This window comes from Falco punctatus, assembly GCF_963210335.1.
Source record: "Falco punctatus genome assembly, chromosome: Z".
Lineage (NCBI taxonomy): Eukaryota > Metazoa > Chordata > Aves > Falconiformes > Falconidae > Falco > Falco punctatus.
This window is the reverse complement of record NC_137586.1, coordinates 71,356,704-71,375,200: the sequence shown is the minus strand read 5'-3', so window position 1 is coordinate 71,375,200 and position 18,497 is coordinate 71,356,704. Positions and strand designations below refer to the sequence as shown.

General features: G+C 41.0%; 1 protein-coding gene across 2 annotated transcripts in view; it reads right to left on the bottom strand.

The window, feature by feature from the left end:
• Positions 1-18,497, bottom strand: part of MOB3B (MOB kinase activator 3B) — a 106,559-nt gene that overhangs the window by 14,763 nt on the left and 73,299 nt on the right. Inside the window, exons 4-5 of one of the 2 annotated variants that reach the window (XM_080372712.1) lie at positions 9,873-10,075; positions 4,730-5,665 (exon numbers count right to left, since the gene is read on the bottom strand). In XM_080372712.1, coding sequence (XP_080228838.1) covers positions 5,582-5,665; positions 9,873-10,075 — 287 coding nt within the window. In that variant the 3' untranslated portion in view covers positions 4,730-5,581. Of the gene's footprint in view, positions 1-4,729; positions 5,666-9,872; positions 10,076-18,497 lie in introns of those variants that run through there. The other variant, XM_080372713.1, reaches the window with a different exon arrangement.

The following is an 18,497-nucleotide window of genomic DNA, read 5'->3' as shown; positions in this document are numbered from 1 at the left end:
AGAATGCTTTGGGTTGGAAGGGACCTGAAAGATCATCCAGTTCCAACCCCCCTGCCATGGGCAGGGACACCTTCCACTAGACCAGGTTGCTCAAAGCCCCATCCAGCCTGGCCTTGGACACTGCCAGGGATGGGGCATCCACAGCTGCTCTGGGCAGCCTGTGCCAGTGTTGCCTTGTTGTCTGGCTTCTTGTAAGTGCTATAATACAGGACACTTCAGAAAGATCTGAAGTGCTGTACTTTGATGTCAATGAGCAGCAATACAAAAGTAGAATTGGGTAGCTATGAAGGATAATGACAAAGAGAACACAGTGACTTTAATGAAATTAGTTTTCCTCTACTTTTGAGCTCAGACTGTCCTCTGCTGACTGCCAAATAATTTATATTACACAGTCTATTGATTTATGAGTACCATCACTGCTTTCATAAAGACTGTAAATGGAAAAATGGAGAAAATTCTAATTTTCACCATAAATATCAAAAATTAGTTAAGCAGACCAAACAATAATTTGGAAAAAAAAATAATCAAGTGAATTAATAAAGGTATACTTTTATTTTAAAATACATGCTTGAAAAATCTGTCTGCAGAAGAAGTCTTATGTAATCATGTTTAACTGAGCTGTGTTTCATCTGAGTGTACCCTTGTCACAATGCTGATACTTTGCCATGTTTTATTAAGTCTGCTACTGCTGATTTTTCCAATGTGAGCACTGGTTTTGTCTAGTGCCAGACAGGCTATGTTGATGGTACTTCTACTATGTCTGTGGCATTTCTGGCAAAGAATTGCCTGATACATACACATCTTTTCTGGTATCAACAAGGATGCAGCAAAGCTGCTAAATACTTTGTGGAATGATACATTGTTTGTGGTAAATCAGATGTGCAACAGCAGCTACTTGGGCCTCATGTACAGCAATGACAGAGCTATAGGACTGATATTTATGCCTTACTGTAGCCCTGGGAAAGCAAGAAGCATAGAAGAGGAACTCTGAAGTGTTCACCTGAGCACAATCTGCCTATGGTACTTTTAATTAGCTCATCCTGAAACAGACAGGGTGCTTGGAGAAACTCACATGAAAATGGACACTTTTTGATTTGGTATTCCGACTTCTGAACACCTAACAGGACTAGCACCAGCAGCTGCTGCAAGCCCAAACCCTCACATGCATGTAGGGACACACTCCTTCCAGTACACAGGACTACACTTTTGTCTGTGTGTGTGCCGTCAGAAGAGCAGGCTGCCACAAAACCAGCAGTCGCACCATCACAATTCCCCCAACTCTGTGTTTCCACTACCTGGCTTGTGCCAATGTTAGGCTCTGTGTAACTGCTCAGGAAAGTGTCCTGGCAAAAATTCCAGCTGTTCAAGGAGTTAGTCAATAGGGCCCCCTGGGAAACTGCCTTCGGGGACAAGGGAGCAGAACAGAGGTGGCAGATCTTTAAGGGTGCTTTCCATAGAGCACAGGATGTCTCAATCCCCATGTATAAGAAGCTAGGGAAGGATGGCAAAAGACGGGCATAGCTGAGTCAAGACCTGCTCGTCAAACTAAAGGGTAAGAAGGAAATGCACAGGCAGTGGAAGCAGGGATAGGTATCCTGGGGAATAGTACAGAAGCATCACTCAGTTGTGTTGGGATGGGGTCAGGAAGGCCAAGGTGTGGATGGAGCTGAACTTGGCAACGGGTGTGAAGAATAAGAAGGGCTTCTATAGGTATGTCAGGCAGAAAAGGAAGGTCAAAGAAAGCATACTCCCCCTGACAGAGGTACTCAACAACTTTTTTGCCTCACACTTCACTGGCAATCACCTCTCGAGTGAATGGACCTCCAGGCAGGGATGGGGGGGCCAAAGGCAGGGTCTCTTCCACTGTAAGAGAAGATCAGGTTCAAAATCACCTGAGGAGCCTGAACATACATAAGTCGATGGGACCTGATGAGAGGAATGCCAGAGTCCCGAGAGAAATGGCTCTCCCAAAAAAGCCACTCTCCATGATATTTGAAAAGTTGTGGTGGTCAGGCAAAGTCCACAGTGACTGGAAAAAGAGAAATGTTGCACGGATTTTTAAAAAGGGTAAAAAGGATGACCCAGGGAACTACTGGCCTGTCAGCTTCACCTCTGTGCCTGGGAAGGTCATGGAACAGATTCTCCTAGAAGCCATGCTAAGGCACATGGGGGTGATTCGAGACAGCCAACATGGCTCCATCACCGGCAAGTGCTGCCTAACCAACCCGGTGGCCTTCTATGATGGAGTGACTGCATTAATAGTCAAGGGAAGAGCTACAGATGTCATCCAGCTGGACTTCTGTAAGGCCTTTGACATGATCACCCACAATATCCTTCTCTCAAAATTGGAAAGATGGATTTGATGGCTGGACTGTTCAGTGGATAAGGAATTGGCTGGATGGTTGTATCTACAGGGTAGTAGTCAACAGCTCAATGTCCAGGTGGAGATCAGTGATGAGCGGTGTCCCTCAGGGGTCTGTACTGGGACCAGTGCTGTTTAGTAGACAGTCTCCTCCAACACAAACCATTTTATGATTCTATGATTACATGAAACTCATCAGTTTTGGCTGAACTGGTGCTCAGCTGATGCATCCCTGGATCTGACTATGGTAACATAAAGGCTAGCTCCAACACAAGGAAGGAGGAAAGGATTATCCAGTTAGTAGTTATAGGAAGGGCAGGGTCATCATTTCCTGTTTCAGTCTGCGTTCTTCTTGGCTTAAAATGATTGTGGAACTATATCTTAAGTGATTTTTTTTTTTTTTTTAATAGGTTATGGAAGATCCTGGCTGAAAAGCCTAGAGATGGAAACATTATCTTTTGACAAACAACGTCACACATATGTCAGCACTGCTGACAGCCTGGCTGTAAGTACAAAAATAACTCTTCCCCTTGTAGTTTTGATTGTTCTGCTAAATGTGCCTACAAACCTGTCAGTTAATATAACCATTGGGTACAAAGCATTCTGCAGCAGCTCACAAAGCAGCGTATTGCGTAACAATAATGTTGGTGGAAAAACAGCACATGAACATGCCACCTGTGACTGTGGGGCTAGATTGCTCTCTGAATTTTATGAGAAGATCTGGAGTAATTTCACTGACTGAAAAGAAAGTGTCTCAGATTCATGTGAGTGTCATCAGGGCATTAATGTAGCTCTGAATCTTAAAATATAGGATGGCAGAGTTATAGTCATTACACTAACCTCAATGTTTAATTTCCTGAACGTGTTTAACTTTGAAATCTTCTGTCACCCAGACCATAGCAGGTTTTTGCAAATAACATATAATACTGCTTCCTAGGGGGAAAAAGAGCAGGGAAAAAGAAAAAAAACCTCCAAACTGAACAAAGTTTAATGATTAGGTTAATGTATTAAGCATGCGTCTCCTTACTTTGTAGACTGCCTGGACAAGCACTAAAAGTTCACTTCAGAAAGACAAATCTAACAACATAGATGGTTACTTCTAAGCAGCTCCACATATTGCATGAAAATGTTATCAGAAACCAATCATGCTATAAAGCAAATGGAACCATTTACACTGAGAATCATGGAGAATAAAGCAAGAAAACCTGCTGCCTTTGCGTAGCCTGCAGACGATCTCCATCCTCATGGAGGCAGTTACCAGCATCACCTTTTTTATGCGCTCAGCTACACTGACTGCCACCACTTTGCTGTCCACTTGCTACCATGACCAAATGTCACTACATCTAAATGAAATCAGCATTTTAACAGTTACTAGAACAGTACAGTGAATAATATCCTTCTCTAGTTTTCTTCATTCAACTGTAATTATTATTTTTGTTCGCATAAAAAATGTTTATTAAAAATGACTTCTGAGAAAAAGGTCAAAGTTCTCACAGGATGTGACTTATAAAAAGAAAGATTTCTGGAGAACGAGCAAAGCTGATGGTCATATTCTGCTGTCTTTCACCCCTGTCCTCAGAGGGAAATTTTAATGCCATCAACAGTTTGCAAAGTTATCTTCTGGGAATCTGACTGGTTTGCAATATATTTTTGGATACTTCTGAAAGAGCACAAAATTTACTTTTTGGTAACTACATTTGGTACCTAGGACACTACACTGATAAAACAACAAAAAAAACCCCAAAAAAACAAAAAAACCCCACCATTAAAAAATGGCATATACAGGTATCTCTGGCAAACAGATTCATGCATTTGACACTCCTTAATAACTGTGAGAGAAGCAAATGTACTCAAACCACATGTATCATTCTTTCCTATTTGGCAGTGTCATCCTTGCACATTCCTTCTCAGTGCTCATTGGCATGATTTGAGTGCTTGACCTGCCCACAGTTCTGCAACTTGGTAGCCATGGAAAGATGAAATATGCTTGAGTTTGCCACCTAGATTTTTTATTGTAACATGAGTTTCAGAGTACACATTGAATATACAAGCCCTGCACACATTCTCGGGCCCTCTGTGACCTTGCAAAGATTTGCACAGCAAAAAGACCAAGTGTCTTTTTTTTTTTTTCTTCCCCTGTCTCTCCTCTTTGGAGATACAATTTAAGGTTACATTAATATGTAATGGTCAACAGTAAGAAAAAGAGCCAGGTCCACACCTCCCACAACTTTAAAAAAAATAAATGCATCTTGGGAATCTTGTTCCTTCAGGTGAACTGCACCATGCTCAGACCTCCAAACTTAACACTAAAATCTCACCACATTTTTAGATTAAGTTGGGTTTGTTTTTTTTTTTTTGGGGGGGGGGCGGGGGTTGTTTTTATTTTTTTACTTAACTCTGACAAACACAAGGCACAGTGAAATATCAGGCAAATAAAAAAGCACAGATTTGGAAATCAAAACAAGATACTGCAATACACACAGATCAATGCTGAGAAGCTGAGAGCAGACTTAGCTGCATCACAAACTAACTGCTATCTGACAAAATGCCCTGCACTGAGATTTAGTCACAAATGTCTATGGCCTCCGAATCAGAAGGCTCTTACATGACTGAAGGAGACGTGTAGCTAGCTGCTGGATTCTTTGTGTTTATCTTTCTGACAGGCACCTTCTCGCTGGGGGCACGGGGCATGGGTGGGTGGGTATATAACAAAAACATGTGGTTTAATGCCTCTTGCATTACCTTTCTGGCTTTTCAGAAAGTTGGGGTTTTTTTCTGGTTTTTTTATTCTTCTTCCCACCCTTACTAGAGGTCATGTTGCTGTAGCTGCCCTGATCCTCAGGTTTCATGACAGAACCTGTGCCTGTTCCAGCCAAACTTTGACTGTAGCAGTAAACAGGCTCTGCAATCATCAAGCCAAACCAAGCATCTGAAGGTGGTCGCCAGCTACTGCTAAAAAAGACACCCCATGCCCTCACAGTGAGGAATGCTCTTTGAAACTGTTATTTATGCCAGAGAAACTTCTGTGACCTGATGCTGCCATACTTCTAGAAGACACTTTCAAATGATAGATTCCTTTAGGGAGCACTTGCTCTATATGTAGCAGTATTTTATTACTGCTAGTTAGCCTTTCTTTTCTAAGATGGGAGTAATGGAATGTGATACATATCAGAGAAAGTACTCACCTTTCTTTGAGTACTTTAAATCTTCAAATCACTTTTATGATGATTTATGCTGTGTTGAGCTAAAGAAATCAGCTATTTGGAAGAGATTGTGTTGCCTTGCATACAGCAGCTTGCATTCCTTAAAAGCAGAAAAAGCTGGTGAGTGACCTGTCCCAGCAAAATATATGAAAACCAGCTTTCAAGTTACATCTTAACCACGAAGAGTTACACCTTTCACAAGTGGGTTAACAGAGAGTTCTATGAAGCAGTTCTGAAGATAGTCAATCTACTCTGGAAAAAAAGGGGAACAAGGGTCTGGATCTGTAGTTTGGATCCCAGACTAACAGACTGCTAGATTCAAGTGAAGTCTACAGAGCTAGGAAGCATGACAGCATGGTGCTTACACACTTCCCATTTTCAGCAGTGCAACTCCTAAACAACAGCAAAGCAAAAAAGTGAACACTGAGTTATGGAACACAGGAAGTTGTGGTCTTCCCACTCCTTTTGTGTGTGTCAAGGATTCAGCTTGCTGCTGAAGGTAGGAAATTGAACCAGGAGCAAGCTCTACTCTTATTACAACTCTTATTTCATGGCATCAGAGTAGTTTGCAAAACTGTTAAATTCAGGCTCACAATACTTCTGTGAGATGCTAAATATTCTTATATTCCACATGGGAAAAGTCATGCAGAAAGCTACTACCAGAGAGAGGCAAGAAACCCATAACAAAACTGGAAACAGAAAGCAAGGCTTCAACCAACAGATTGCATATGACTTACTTTGCAGAGGATGTTTTGGACTGGGTGTAACTGGCAGGTTTTGGTAGCAGTGGGTATGGGGTGACATTGTGGCAGGAGAGCATGAATTCCCTGTGCCAGTCACAGCTACTTCCAGCTGCCACTGAAACACTGCAAATAACTTACCATGTGCTAAAGCTTCAGCTAGAGAAGCACACGGTGCCTCTGCTCACAGATATTTAAGAAAGCAGCAACCACTTAGAGGAGAGGACACATGGCTGGTGGCACTGTTGGGGATGTGGTTAGAGATGTACTCTCAGAAGGAAGTGCCCTGTGCCAGTGCAGGCACACTCCTGAAGGGACTGCGGGTCATGGGCAACCCTCACCAGAGCAGGGACACCACGAAAGACTGTATCCCACAGTAAACCCATGCTGGAGTGGAGGAAAACAAGTAAGAGCAAGAAGCAGTAGACACATCCCTGGTCTCCTTCATTGGCCCTCACCTCAACAAAGGGATTAGGAATAGCTGAATGTAACACTAGCAGAACCAAGGTGAGTTGAGACCTGGGAGGAGGGAAGAGAAGTTTTTTACCGAATTAGAGCCTAGGGAAGAAAGGTGTTTCTTCATCAAGTGTTTTGTTTATCTCATTTTCCTCAATAACCAGATCTGTAGAAGTTTTGTTAAACGGTGATAAATCAAGTAAAACTCCCCAAAGCAAGACTATTTTGCTTATGATGTGCTTGTAAAGCACTCTAGCATATTTCTTCAGACCTACATACTATAAAATCTGTTGTTAGAGAAAAGGTATCACAGAAAGGAAGCAGAGGGGCATTACTCGCTGTAGCTGGGCTGCTGTTCGAACAGTAAGTTAATGTGCTGAGGCATCTGCATTAAGATTCTTACTAAAAAGCACATTTAGATGAAGTGCTTAAAGCGTGCTACACAAGTGGACACCTACATAGGCTGAGGGTGGGATAGGCACCACTGCACTAGACAGTTTTGGCTATGGAAAGAGACTAAGAAGTGAATTAAGGTGAACTACTGCCCGTGGAAAATAAAGCTGGTCATACAGGGAGACAGTACAAAGCAGATTCCACATCTTAAAATTTAAACCTTAGTTTATTTTCTGATAGCCTCTGCATGGAGGTGTGCCTTAATGTGGTCTTCTGAAAGCTCTTATGGTGCAGACTGCCTTGTCTGTCTGTTAGCTGCAGGAAAGGGGAGATATGCTTTCAGACTTCTTTTCCCTCAAATTAACCAATTGGACATGCGGGTTTTTTTCCCCTCAGGACCACCTGCAGTGTTAGTGACTGTGCCAGCTTCCTTTTCTGTCCCCATATAAAACAGATCTATGAAAGACTGAGGGATCTGTCAAGCTAACATAGTGATGGAGATGGGAAAAAGATACGCAGCATCTTAAACTATAGCTCCCTCTTTGGTTGCAGAAAGGACAAGTTATGCAACTCCCAGAAGGGAGGGGGAACCCTGTTTGACTCATTCGCTTCATTTGATTTTGTTACTGCTGTGCTGGGTTGCAAAAGGCTGACAAAAGCTATTATAAACAAAAAGCATAAATCCTGCAGGCTAATATTACTACTCACCTACTGCCTGACTCAATTCCTTTCTTGAAGTTATATTGATAAATCAATTGCCTTCCTGTTTATTAAAGCAGTCTGTTTATTTAATCAGCTCTTGGCCCATTTTCTAATTATGGGAGGTAATGTGGGTTCATTTTCTGCCATGGTGAACCTGGCAGGGCACAGATTGTTCTCAATTAACACATTAAAATTCAAGATTATTTGTAATGTCTGCTTTTGTTTGGCAACTCCATTCCTTCTCTCTGCCCAGCTGAAGACAAAAACACAGACAGATATTTTCTTTCTGCATTTCCATACTGCTGATACCCACTCAAGTCAGGGACAGGATGATGGAAGCAGGTAGAGCTTTGTCAGTTTGCTCACATGATGTCTTCCCAGTGCAGGTGAAATACAGAGGAGACTCTGTATACCAGCAAAGTTAATAATATTGCATCACATGATGATCCTAAGGATAATTTTGTGAAGGGAGAGACTTCAGGCACCTCCTGCACCACTCTGGCCCCAATCCTTCATCTGTCTGCTTAGTGCAGGAATACTGCTAACCACAAACTGCAGCATTAAATAATTTTTGTGCTCTCTGTGTTCCAAAGCAAGCAAGATCTCGTAATGGCCTTAAGATCGCCTCTCTTCTTACCTCTGAGATGTCCTGCCTTGTACCTTGCTTGTCACACATCTTCAGCATTTAACAGCTACAGCTAACCTAGGATCACTAGTCTGGCAGTTCTTTTTTTGCAGGGCCTCCTTCTATCCCTTAGAACACATTTAGATGTTATATTAAGTTCTCCTATTTTGAAACAAATCATAGATACATAGCAAGTTATCAATACGTGCCATACGCAGTGTCTTTCAGCAGGCCTGGAACTGCTTGAAACAAGACCATTCACTTTTGACTTGCCTTACAGGCTCTCCTTCAATTAACATAAGCATATACATGTACCACATGAGCAACAGCTCCCATTCCTACAGAAATACAGGCAAACAACATTTTGCCATGCTTTCAGAAGTGTTTCTACCAACTATGCTATACACTTCCTTGCAATGTGCCTTTATGTGGAACAACTGAAAACTTGACACGGTCCTGGGCAGCCCTCTCTAGGTGACACTGCTTTGAGCAGAGGTTTGGCCTACATGATATCCATAGGTGCCAGCCAACCTCAGCTGTTCTGTAATTCTGTGGAGACAAAAAAAATCCCAGTGGTTCTAACACTTCATCAACAAGCCGTACAGCAATGCTTTCCAAACTCTGACCCATGGAGGAATGTTGCTCTGATCCCTTTTAAAGTTGGCTAAATGCCCACAGGGGAGGACTGTACATAAACTGCCTTCTGAATTGTGCTTTACCTTTCCTTCTTTGCTTACACTTTCACTTGCATTTGCAAGCAACAGCAAAAGTGTTTCCATTTCTGGAGCCTTACTTTTGGAAACAATATAATTTTGATCTATTGCAGTCGGAAAGGAAGTGTCTGGTTTTGTTACACTGTTAATTGTCCGAACCTCTGTCTCACCTCGTCTGTCTCACTTAAATCCAGAGTATGCTCTGGGTCTAACACACTCAATACCTTCGCAAACACCCACTTAAAGATTAAAAAACATAAAAATTCACTTTTATGTAGACCACTGTTCCCTTCACATGCATTCATATGACTGCTATGAGTACCGCGCTGTTACTGACCAATACAAAACAGAATAAAATTATATATAAAATATATAGTACAGGAAGAAGCAGAAGATAAATGAACTTCTGTTTTCAAATGGCAGTATTTCCCACCTTTTTTTTTTCCTATAAAAAATACACTGCACTTTTCTTTTTCTACCGAGCCTTCTGAACATGTCACAAATACTGCAGCAGATGGAATGGGTCTGTGGACAGAGGCAAGAGTTCACCCCTTTAAATTGCCTTTGTTCAACCGTGAATGTTATTCCTAGATGAAACCCACTGCAACACATGTGGGAAAGGCTCAGTGATGAGAGGATGAAAATTTCCTAGAGATTTCCCTTAGACCCCGCACTTACCAAAGGCTCTAGTTCTTTGCGGTCTATGAGGTTCAGCTCTGTCACAAAGTAATAAAAATGCTTGTAACAGGTATTGACGTGAGCCTCTGCTCCCATGAGGATGATACGGTCAAAGTGATGGATGTATACGTGAACAAACACTCGAAAAAGCCGGCAGAGTATCTTCTTGCAGATCTGAAGAAAGTTCTTTGGAAAGGGAACACCTGTGAATAGAGAAGGCAGGGTTGTCATAACTATCCTGTCATCCTCCAAGACTACAGCTTTGGAGCAAAGTGTGAGTTTATAACTGCAAACCAAGTTATAACTTCTTAGGCCTCTTTCCAATTCAGAAGATCACTTAATGCATACATTTATCTGACCACTAGTGCCAAAGATAACCAAATACTTGAGCAACAACTTTAATGGATCAAGACTGACAGGTACTGGTTCTTTTTTACTGAACAATTTAAGAGGAGCATCCAGTATTATAATGTTCAGAAATGTGATTTTCACTGCAGTGCATGCTGTACCATTAACATCAATGGCTTTACAACCTGAGATGGCTGTTCCCCATACTGATACATACAGGGCTTGTCCTGGAAGTGACACTCTCATTACTCATCTTATTCAACAGTGCAATTTCACAGCACCAAATTTCATAATGAATTTTAAATAACTGACTGATGGACAGACAGCTTTGCTTTCACCTTCTTCCCAGTTATGTGCACCAATATGATTGCTCTTTTAAGAGAAAAATTCTCAAACACACATGAAAACAGCTCTTCCAAAATCCTTAGAAGTTACACCACTTCACAGCTGGAGACTCCAAAGCAGCAGCAAAAGCAACATTTGCAAGTAAACAGCCAGGCATCCACATTGGGGCACCAGTTCCCCTTCACTGAAGTCTTGCACAGCATTGCATACCACTGAGCTGCTCCAAAAAGCTGAAGGTTCATCTTCTTCTGTGAACAGGCCTCTGACATGATGACATGGACTCCCTGGCCAAGGAGGTACCAGGGTATATCCATCACAGATGCGAACACTGTGGTGTCTGTTAGCATGGCAATGAGGAAGTACCTCAGCTGCAGAAGTGTCCTGCTCAGTGCATCCCTGAATTGCCTCTACATTTGCCATTGCTGAGGTGCAGATAATGTGGGAAAGTGTCTTTGGTTTTTTTGGCCTGTACTGGGTCCACTGGAAGCAAATCTTTTTGATACAATTTCAAATAGTTTAAAGATGTAGTGCAACCCCTCTTCCTCCTGACACATAAACCAGGGACCAGAGAAACAGTCACATCTATCAGAGCACAACTACTTCATCTCCTTAAGAAATATTTGCTTTTGGTTGTCACATCCATTCATCTCAACGCTAAAGCTAATTTCTGAGGTCACAGAGAGGGGGCCTAAATGCTCAAGCCATGAATTAAGACATTGCTAAACTATGGAAATGATAATACATACAGATGTCTTGGCAATATTTGAATCAAAACTCCATGCAATTAGACAAACACCTAGATTATAAAAAAAAACATTGCTGTCATTTCCAAGGGCAAAATAAATATGACCAATGAAAAAAAAATGTAACAGAAACCCCAGACAGTATTTTATTAACCAGGGGGATCACATTTCAGCCATCAGAGCATGGCTAAATTCAGGAATGATTACAGCAGCAGCCTGCTTTATCTTTTCATAAAGCTACCCAAATCAGAATTTTAAAAATATACCCAAGAAAATGTTAAGTCTTAAAAAAAGGGGAAGGGGAATAGCTGGCACTTGTCACTGCAAGCTGGTTCACTGAACTGAGAGATGAATTCTTGGAGGCACTTTATCTTCTTATCCACAACAGGCATGTCTCAAAATGGAGAATAATTAGTTTCATCTTCCATGGGCTGACATATGATTGTTACTGAAGAAAGTTACTGTAATGAAGAAACTGATACTTCTGTATTAACTGCCTAAAACAATCTGAATAAACCAGGCCGACAAATCCTTTTAACTTCTCTGCAGCCCCTGTTCCCAATTAACAGTTACAGGCAGTAAGTTTAAAGGCTGTAGAGCACTGTTTCTGCTGTGAGGACTTTCATCTGACAGCTTTTCAGCTGTGTTAGGCAGTCAATTTGAGGGCACATAAATAAAACACGGGAGAAGGGGGGGGGGGGGGGGGGGGAGGGCAAGGGGAGGCTGGTGAACAGCCTAAGGTGCATAACAAACTTGTGGTGTTCACACTGTTTCTCGCATGCATTACATTTTCAGACAGGCTGTGTAGCTTCGTATGCTGTTGCAGAACTCCAATTTTGCAGAGGTCTCTCTGTTTCATTTACTCTTATATAACAGTGAAACATTGATACTATCACAGGTTTATCACCTGGGTATAACAGAATCCGTAATGGCTCTCTGACTTCTCTCCCCTTCCTGCAAAATTGGTTTACAAACTGACACAGTGTCCTAAATAGTTAAAAAGTGCCTCCTTGTACCACTGAAAGCAACTGGTAGCTGTACAGGGAGCTAGACCCCTCAGCCATGGGGAGCCTGCCAGCCAGTCTGTCCCTGGAGCACACAGGGTCACCAGACTCAAAGTCTGATCTACCTCAAGATACACATGAGCATACAAGGTGGCCACAGCACTAGTTTAAACATACACTATGCTGCTCTTTGTCTTCAAAATTAGATGAAAAGGATTGTAGAAATGCAGTCTCGAAGGAAAAAAAAACCCTAACACAACAGGACAGATTTTGATCTCAGTTACAGTAGAATGAATCCAAAGTAACGCCATCAAAATATAAAAAAATCAGAGTGAAACCATTCTAGATTTATATTCTGAGGTCAGAATTTGGCCTAATGTTTTGTTCCCACAGCAACTGCTATAGTTATAAATAAATCAACCACAGGACATAATCATTATGAGTAGCTCTTGGAAATGGGTTAGCTTACATTTAGATCCCTGACTTGTTAAAAGAGTCTGTTCCTCTGTCCTTCAGCTCAGCCACAGTAGCCTCTGCCCTCTCCCCATCCAAGCCTTCATTTAACATAGAGTCCAGGTTTAATAATTCCTTTCCTGGAACTCTGTAGTTAAAAATGGAGAGGAAGAGAAAGAAAAAAACCCAAAAACAAAACCAAAAAATAAACCCACCAACAGTCCAAGTATTTATTTAAACTTCAGATTATTTTAACAGTGAAAAAAAATTCCAGGAAGAAAGATGACTGTTTTAAACACTAAATTAAATTGCTGTGTTATGGTTATTAAAAGGCAAATAAATACAAGGATGACTCTGAAATTTTTGAGTTAGCTGCTACTTGCTACTTGCTGAAAAGATAATACAGAGAGACCAAAAGTTAAAGAAACTAAATGAGGTGGGGATGAAGGAGGGTAACTAAAGGTCTGAGATAAACACAAGAGGCAAAAGTCTGTCTCATTTGATATATGACAATCTTGAATCTTCTTTATTCCATACGTATCATTACCTCCCCTGAAGTAGGTCAATTGCACAGATTAGAGAGGAAACAAAAGAAAAGTCATGATACAGTTTGTCTCTGTTGCCTGATTCATTATTTCTAGGCAAAAGTCAAAAAGTATATGGTCCCAGAAAGTCTATGCTGAGGAATGAGAATGAACAACCCAGACATTTTGCCTGTAATGTTACATGGGGTTCCGGACTGGCTCACATTCCCACTTGTAACATGCAATGAAAATTACTGCACAGTTAAATCTTCTGTGATGCCAGACACGAGCGTTTTTGACTTTCTGTATTTGTGTGAAGTCTCACTTTACTCAAGGGAAGATGGTAAGCCCTTTGCAATCATGCACAGAAATTTTGCTGTATGTTTGAAAATCCTTTTACAGGCCACAGTTATAATTCATTCTTTTTTAAAAAATACACATGTAGGAAAAAAAAGAGACTCCCTTCTCCATCGGCAAAAGGATTGACACTATACTATTGCAAACACAGCTTAAAAACATACCAACCTGGTAAAGTTAAGATTTTTTCCCAGTTTTATAATAAAGAGCAAGAGAACAGTATTACCAGAAACAATTTGGAGAAGGCACCTGAACCAAACCCTCCTTCTCTCCTTTTTCTGTATTTTCCTTCTCCTATGCCTGCTCCAAGTACAAAAATTTGCAAAAGCTGCCCTTAGCTATTTCTGGAAGCTTTGCTGCAAAAACACCTATTCCGATCCAAGCAGATGTTAAATGTTATCTGTGTGTTAGTCAAGGAAGTGTCTGTCTCAAAAGCCAATGAAAACAATGTCGGTTTTGCTGACTTTGTTCCTCACATAAATAGACAGCTGCAAAATATTAGGGATAAACTAGACTACCAGGTATCTATATCCTCCATGCACCTATACCTCAGAGACAGCAGAAGAAAGGAAAACACTGTTGAGACTATATGGCTTTCTAAGCAAAATAGTATCCTTTTCTCTTTTTAAGCAGGACTGCCTCTAACAGTGTTACTCTTGGTAAATAAATCAGCAGGCAGGTGTACTGTCAGAGCTTCAACAAAGGTACTCATATGCTGTCCTGAAGAGAACGCTAAATGGAACAGGGTGCAAATCAGAAAACTGTTTGAGGCTTTCTGCTACTTGAACATCCACAACAGCTCTCCCTGCTGCTGTATATCATGAAATGGGTGATGCCACTAAATTATGCCCTTTAATTAGCAATTTCACTGCCAGAAGAGGTGTCTTATAATGCAAATACTGTAAAACAACTAAGTATGCAAAGCACCTGAAATGACTGTCCCTGAAATCAGACAGAGGGACCCAAACCCTTACACTACATAAGCCAGATCCCTTGGATTTTAAGCAAATTTACAATGGCTTTTCCTGACTACAATCTGATCTCCACCCTGTCAATTTATTACTTCTGCATCTGCTGCTGCAGATGAACAGAAGAGAAACACAGCAAGGCCAGAGAGCAGAGCACTCTAGCTGCCTATACCAAGCAAGGCTAATTTCAAGCCAGAAAATGATCAGGCTGATAAACCCATTAGAATAGATCTGTAGGTCTTCAAGGCGATGAGAACACTGAATGCCATAAAAAGCTGTAGAGTCATGGTTGTGTGACAGTGTAACTCATCTGCCCTGAAGCATGCATCTTCACTATAGTAACAAAATGAGATTTATTGGAGCATTGCATTTTGAAAACTTTATACGGCATTAATATATATATAGTCTAAAATAGGCTTGAGATCCACTAGAATAATCTAAAGTTCTCCTTGCCTTACCAGAAACTATACTACAGATGAAAAAAATGCAGCCTTTCCTGGGACGGAAAGTATAGCAGCCATTTGGCCGTATAACAGCTCAGGATGGCAAAAGAGAGTTTATTAATCCAATGAGTAAATGTAAGAACACTGAAGCCTGGTCAAGATATCAATGGAAAAACTTTTCTCCCCACCTGGCAGAGGTATGTTAATAGTTTTATTCCTACAATTCTTACTGTGGCCTGACAATTTCTGCATACTGACATGGTTTCAGCTTTCTGGGCTGAGTGCACCACTAACCAGCATGGCTTTTATTTTTGTTACTAACATCTGACATCTTCAGGAAACAAACATTCTGGTTCCCCCTTAATTTCACAGAGACACTGGAAGAAAAAAAACGTGTTCTAAAGGCCCCTCTTGGGCTTGCTGATGCAGCAGGATGCAGCAGTATGAAACATTATCTGAAGCAGCAAGCAGCACGGTCTTGGAGATGCACTCAGAACCTGACAAAACAGCCTACTGTCCCCAAGAAACAAACGTTCCAGCAGTTAACTGAAAAACAGAGGCCTCACATCTACCAAAACTCATGGCATGATGTTAACAAGCAACTACAGTTTAAAGGTTAATAGCACAAAAGAAATACTTGTTCTTCAGAGGATTACTGTGCTAAATTCATTTTCAGTGAGCCTAGAAGAAACATTCAGGCAGTTCTAACACCTCAGATTGCAGCCCTTGTGTCTCCTAATGCAAGTCATTTTCTGACCCTTTGATATCTGTGCTGACTTAGGAATATTTTATGTGTATGAGAGTACCTCCAGTGCATATTGATAGTTCCTTCAAGAGGGGATTAAGAAGTTTTAAATAAGTTATTTTTCCCTCCAATAAAATGTAGCTTTTTAATGAGATAGGGAAAGACAATTATGTAGTAGTATGCAAGGGAAATTTAGTAGAAAACCTGAAGTTCTGATCCAGAAAACTAAGAATGAAAATACCCAAGAACAAAACCCTGGCCTCTGACTTTGCCTGAATTAATCCTGATTTAAACCCACACAGCCTGGAATAAAGTTCAGTGTCCTGGGAGAGAATTCTGCACGCTGACAAGCAAGATAAGTCAGGGCTTTCAAATCTGCTTTTACCTGTTAGATTGTTTTTGCTTTTATAACATTGGGTCTGGGGGTAACACAACGGATGCTTTTCACTGTTCTGTTTTTATAACTGTTAAAGGGTTGAGAATTGAATGAACCCACCAGCTGAAGAAAAAAAGCCAAGCAACACCCTCCCAGCACATTTTAGTACTCTCAAATATCAGAGAGCTAAGACAGATTGACTCTTCAATAATTGCAACCTGAACTGCCAATTCATGCCCTTGCACAACTGTGGACTTCCCCTGATACCTGAAGTTTTGCTTGCCTTGTTTTTTCAGAACTGCCTTACTGGAAGAGGTCAGTCTCTCCCTACCATGTAAACACTAAGTGATGTTCAAACACTAGATAGGATATCCAGCTTTCCTCTGGGGAATGCTCAGCACATGCCTGGCACACAGTGGTTGCAGTCAGGTTCAATACCAAAGGCAGCAGTGACTGATTTCATTTCAGAGCAGAGCCAGACAAGGTAACGTTGTTTGTCTTTTATATATCACTCATTTTTTTTGGTGGTATTTCCAGAGCTAAGGACACTCAAATCTCTTCCTCCTGTTTTGCGGGAAAGTATGTTTATCAACAGAAAAATTATGAATCTAGGCAACTGCACTCTTCATGCCATCTTGAGGCCACTGTGCTGAAAGAAAGAGACTTGCAATGTCAGAAAGCAGCAAAAGACATAGCATGACTGTAGCCCAGTGAGTAAAGTCCTGCTCCTGGAAGTGCTCCTGCATCTTGCAGTAGCATATTCATCTTATAAAAGGAAACCTATTTCAAATCCTTCTGGAATACGATGCAGTGTGCACAGGACATCAGGCTCACAGATGGCAGCAGTTCCAAGGGATTTCAGGTTATGTCAGCAAGCATGCAGACATACCCACACAGATCCACTCATGCAAACACACCCACACACGCTCACACTCTGTAAAAGCTATCATTGACTGACAGGTTTTGGATCCTGTGTAATTCCAAAACACGAACTAATGTCACATAAAGTGGATTTGTATTGGCTGCATATGCTCCTGTAAGACTACCTTTACTATTAAAGTAAATACTTTACTATTAAAGCCTGGATTTACACGGCACTCAAAACCTATGATTACCCATGCAAAGGAGCTATTATCTTTTAAACACTCCAATATGTCATGAATAGGTAAGATCTGTCTCTTCAGATGCCTAGGGCTGCATTAGGTACCTGGAAATCAAAGAAAGCTTCACCAATAATTTCATTGAAAATGAGTCTGGGAAATCAATGAGCAAGAGTATCCTTTTATTTTAAAGCATCAGGAAGATAGGCAACATATTATTTTAATGTCACTAGCAAGGACAATTACAGAAACACTTTCAAAAGTTGCATTAATTTGACCTTAACCAACTACTTTTGCAAGATTCATCTGCTAATAAAAATTTTGAAAGAAAATAAGTCAATAAAAATCAAATGCACTACAGGATTAAAAGTTTTCAAACAGAACAAATGAAAGGAGTATTTTAAAACATAACTAGCCAAAGGTAAGTTGATTTGCTGTATTATCAAACTTGCCTGAGAATCAGGGTGCCTCCCTGATTTCACTTAAGTAAAATTTTTTCTTTAACAGATCTTTTACAGGTTTAATGTACTCTAAATCATTCCATAACTTAGCATCTATCACCCAATTCCCACCCACCAAATCTTGGAATATCAATGATTTTTGACAGCCTCAAACACCACCTTTAGAAGAAACACCTGAGGCCCCACTATTCTTGAGCAACACCATCTTATCAACAGACCTTTTAAATATTATATAAAGAATATTTCTACATTGTAACAGTTTCAACTGCACAAACTCTTCTTTGGGTCTTAAAAACTGGTGTATAACATCAATCATCTTTTAAGTTTACAGGCATGTATATGGTCTCACTGTAACTAACAAAGCCTGAAAGCTAAGACACTGAAGAGCAGATAGAACTTGTGTGTAAAACCTGACCGAGAGCTGGCAGCTTTATTTATCTGGACACTTAACATTTCCTCTCTGTAAAGCAGGAGGATGTGTGGATGTGGTTTTGGCATAGCAATTATCCTTAAGCAGCCTTAAAGAGAAGGCACACAGCAGCACAGGTGCTAGCTAGCTTCCACCTCTTCTGTGCTTGCAGGCTTTGAGTCTGTGTGTTTAGCCTCTGAGCACCGATGAACTGTGTAAGATGCAAGGCACCTACATCTCAGACAGTGCTGCCAAAGACAACTAGCACCTGGAGTGAACTCAGCTGTGCACTACTGAAAAAAAGACTACCAAGACACTGGATGGAGAGCTTCAAACTACTACAGACCTG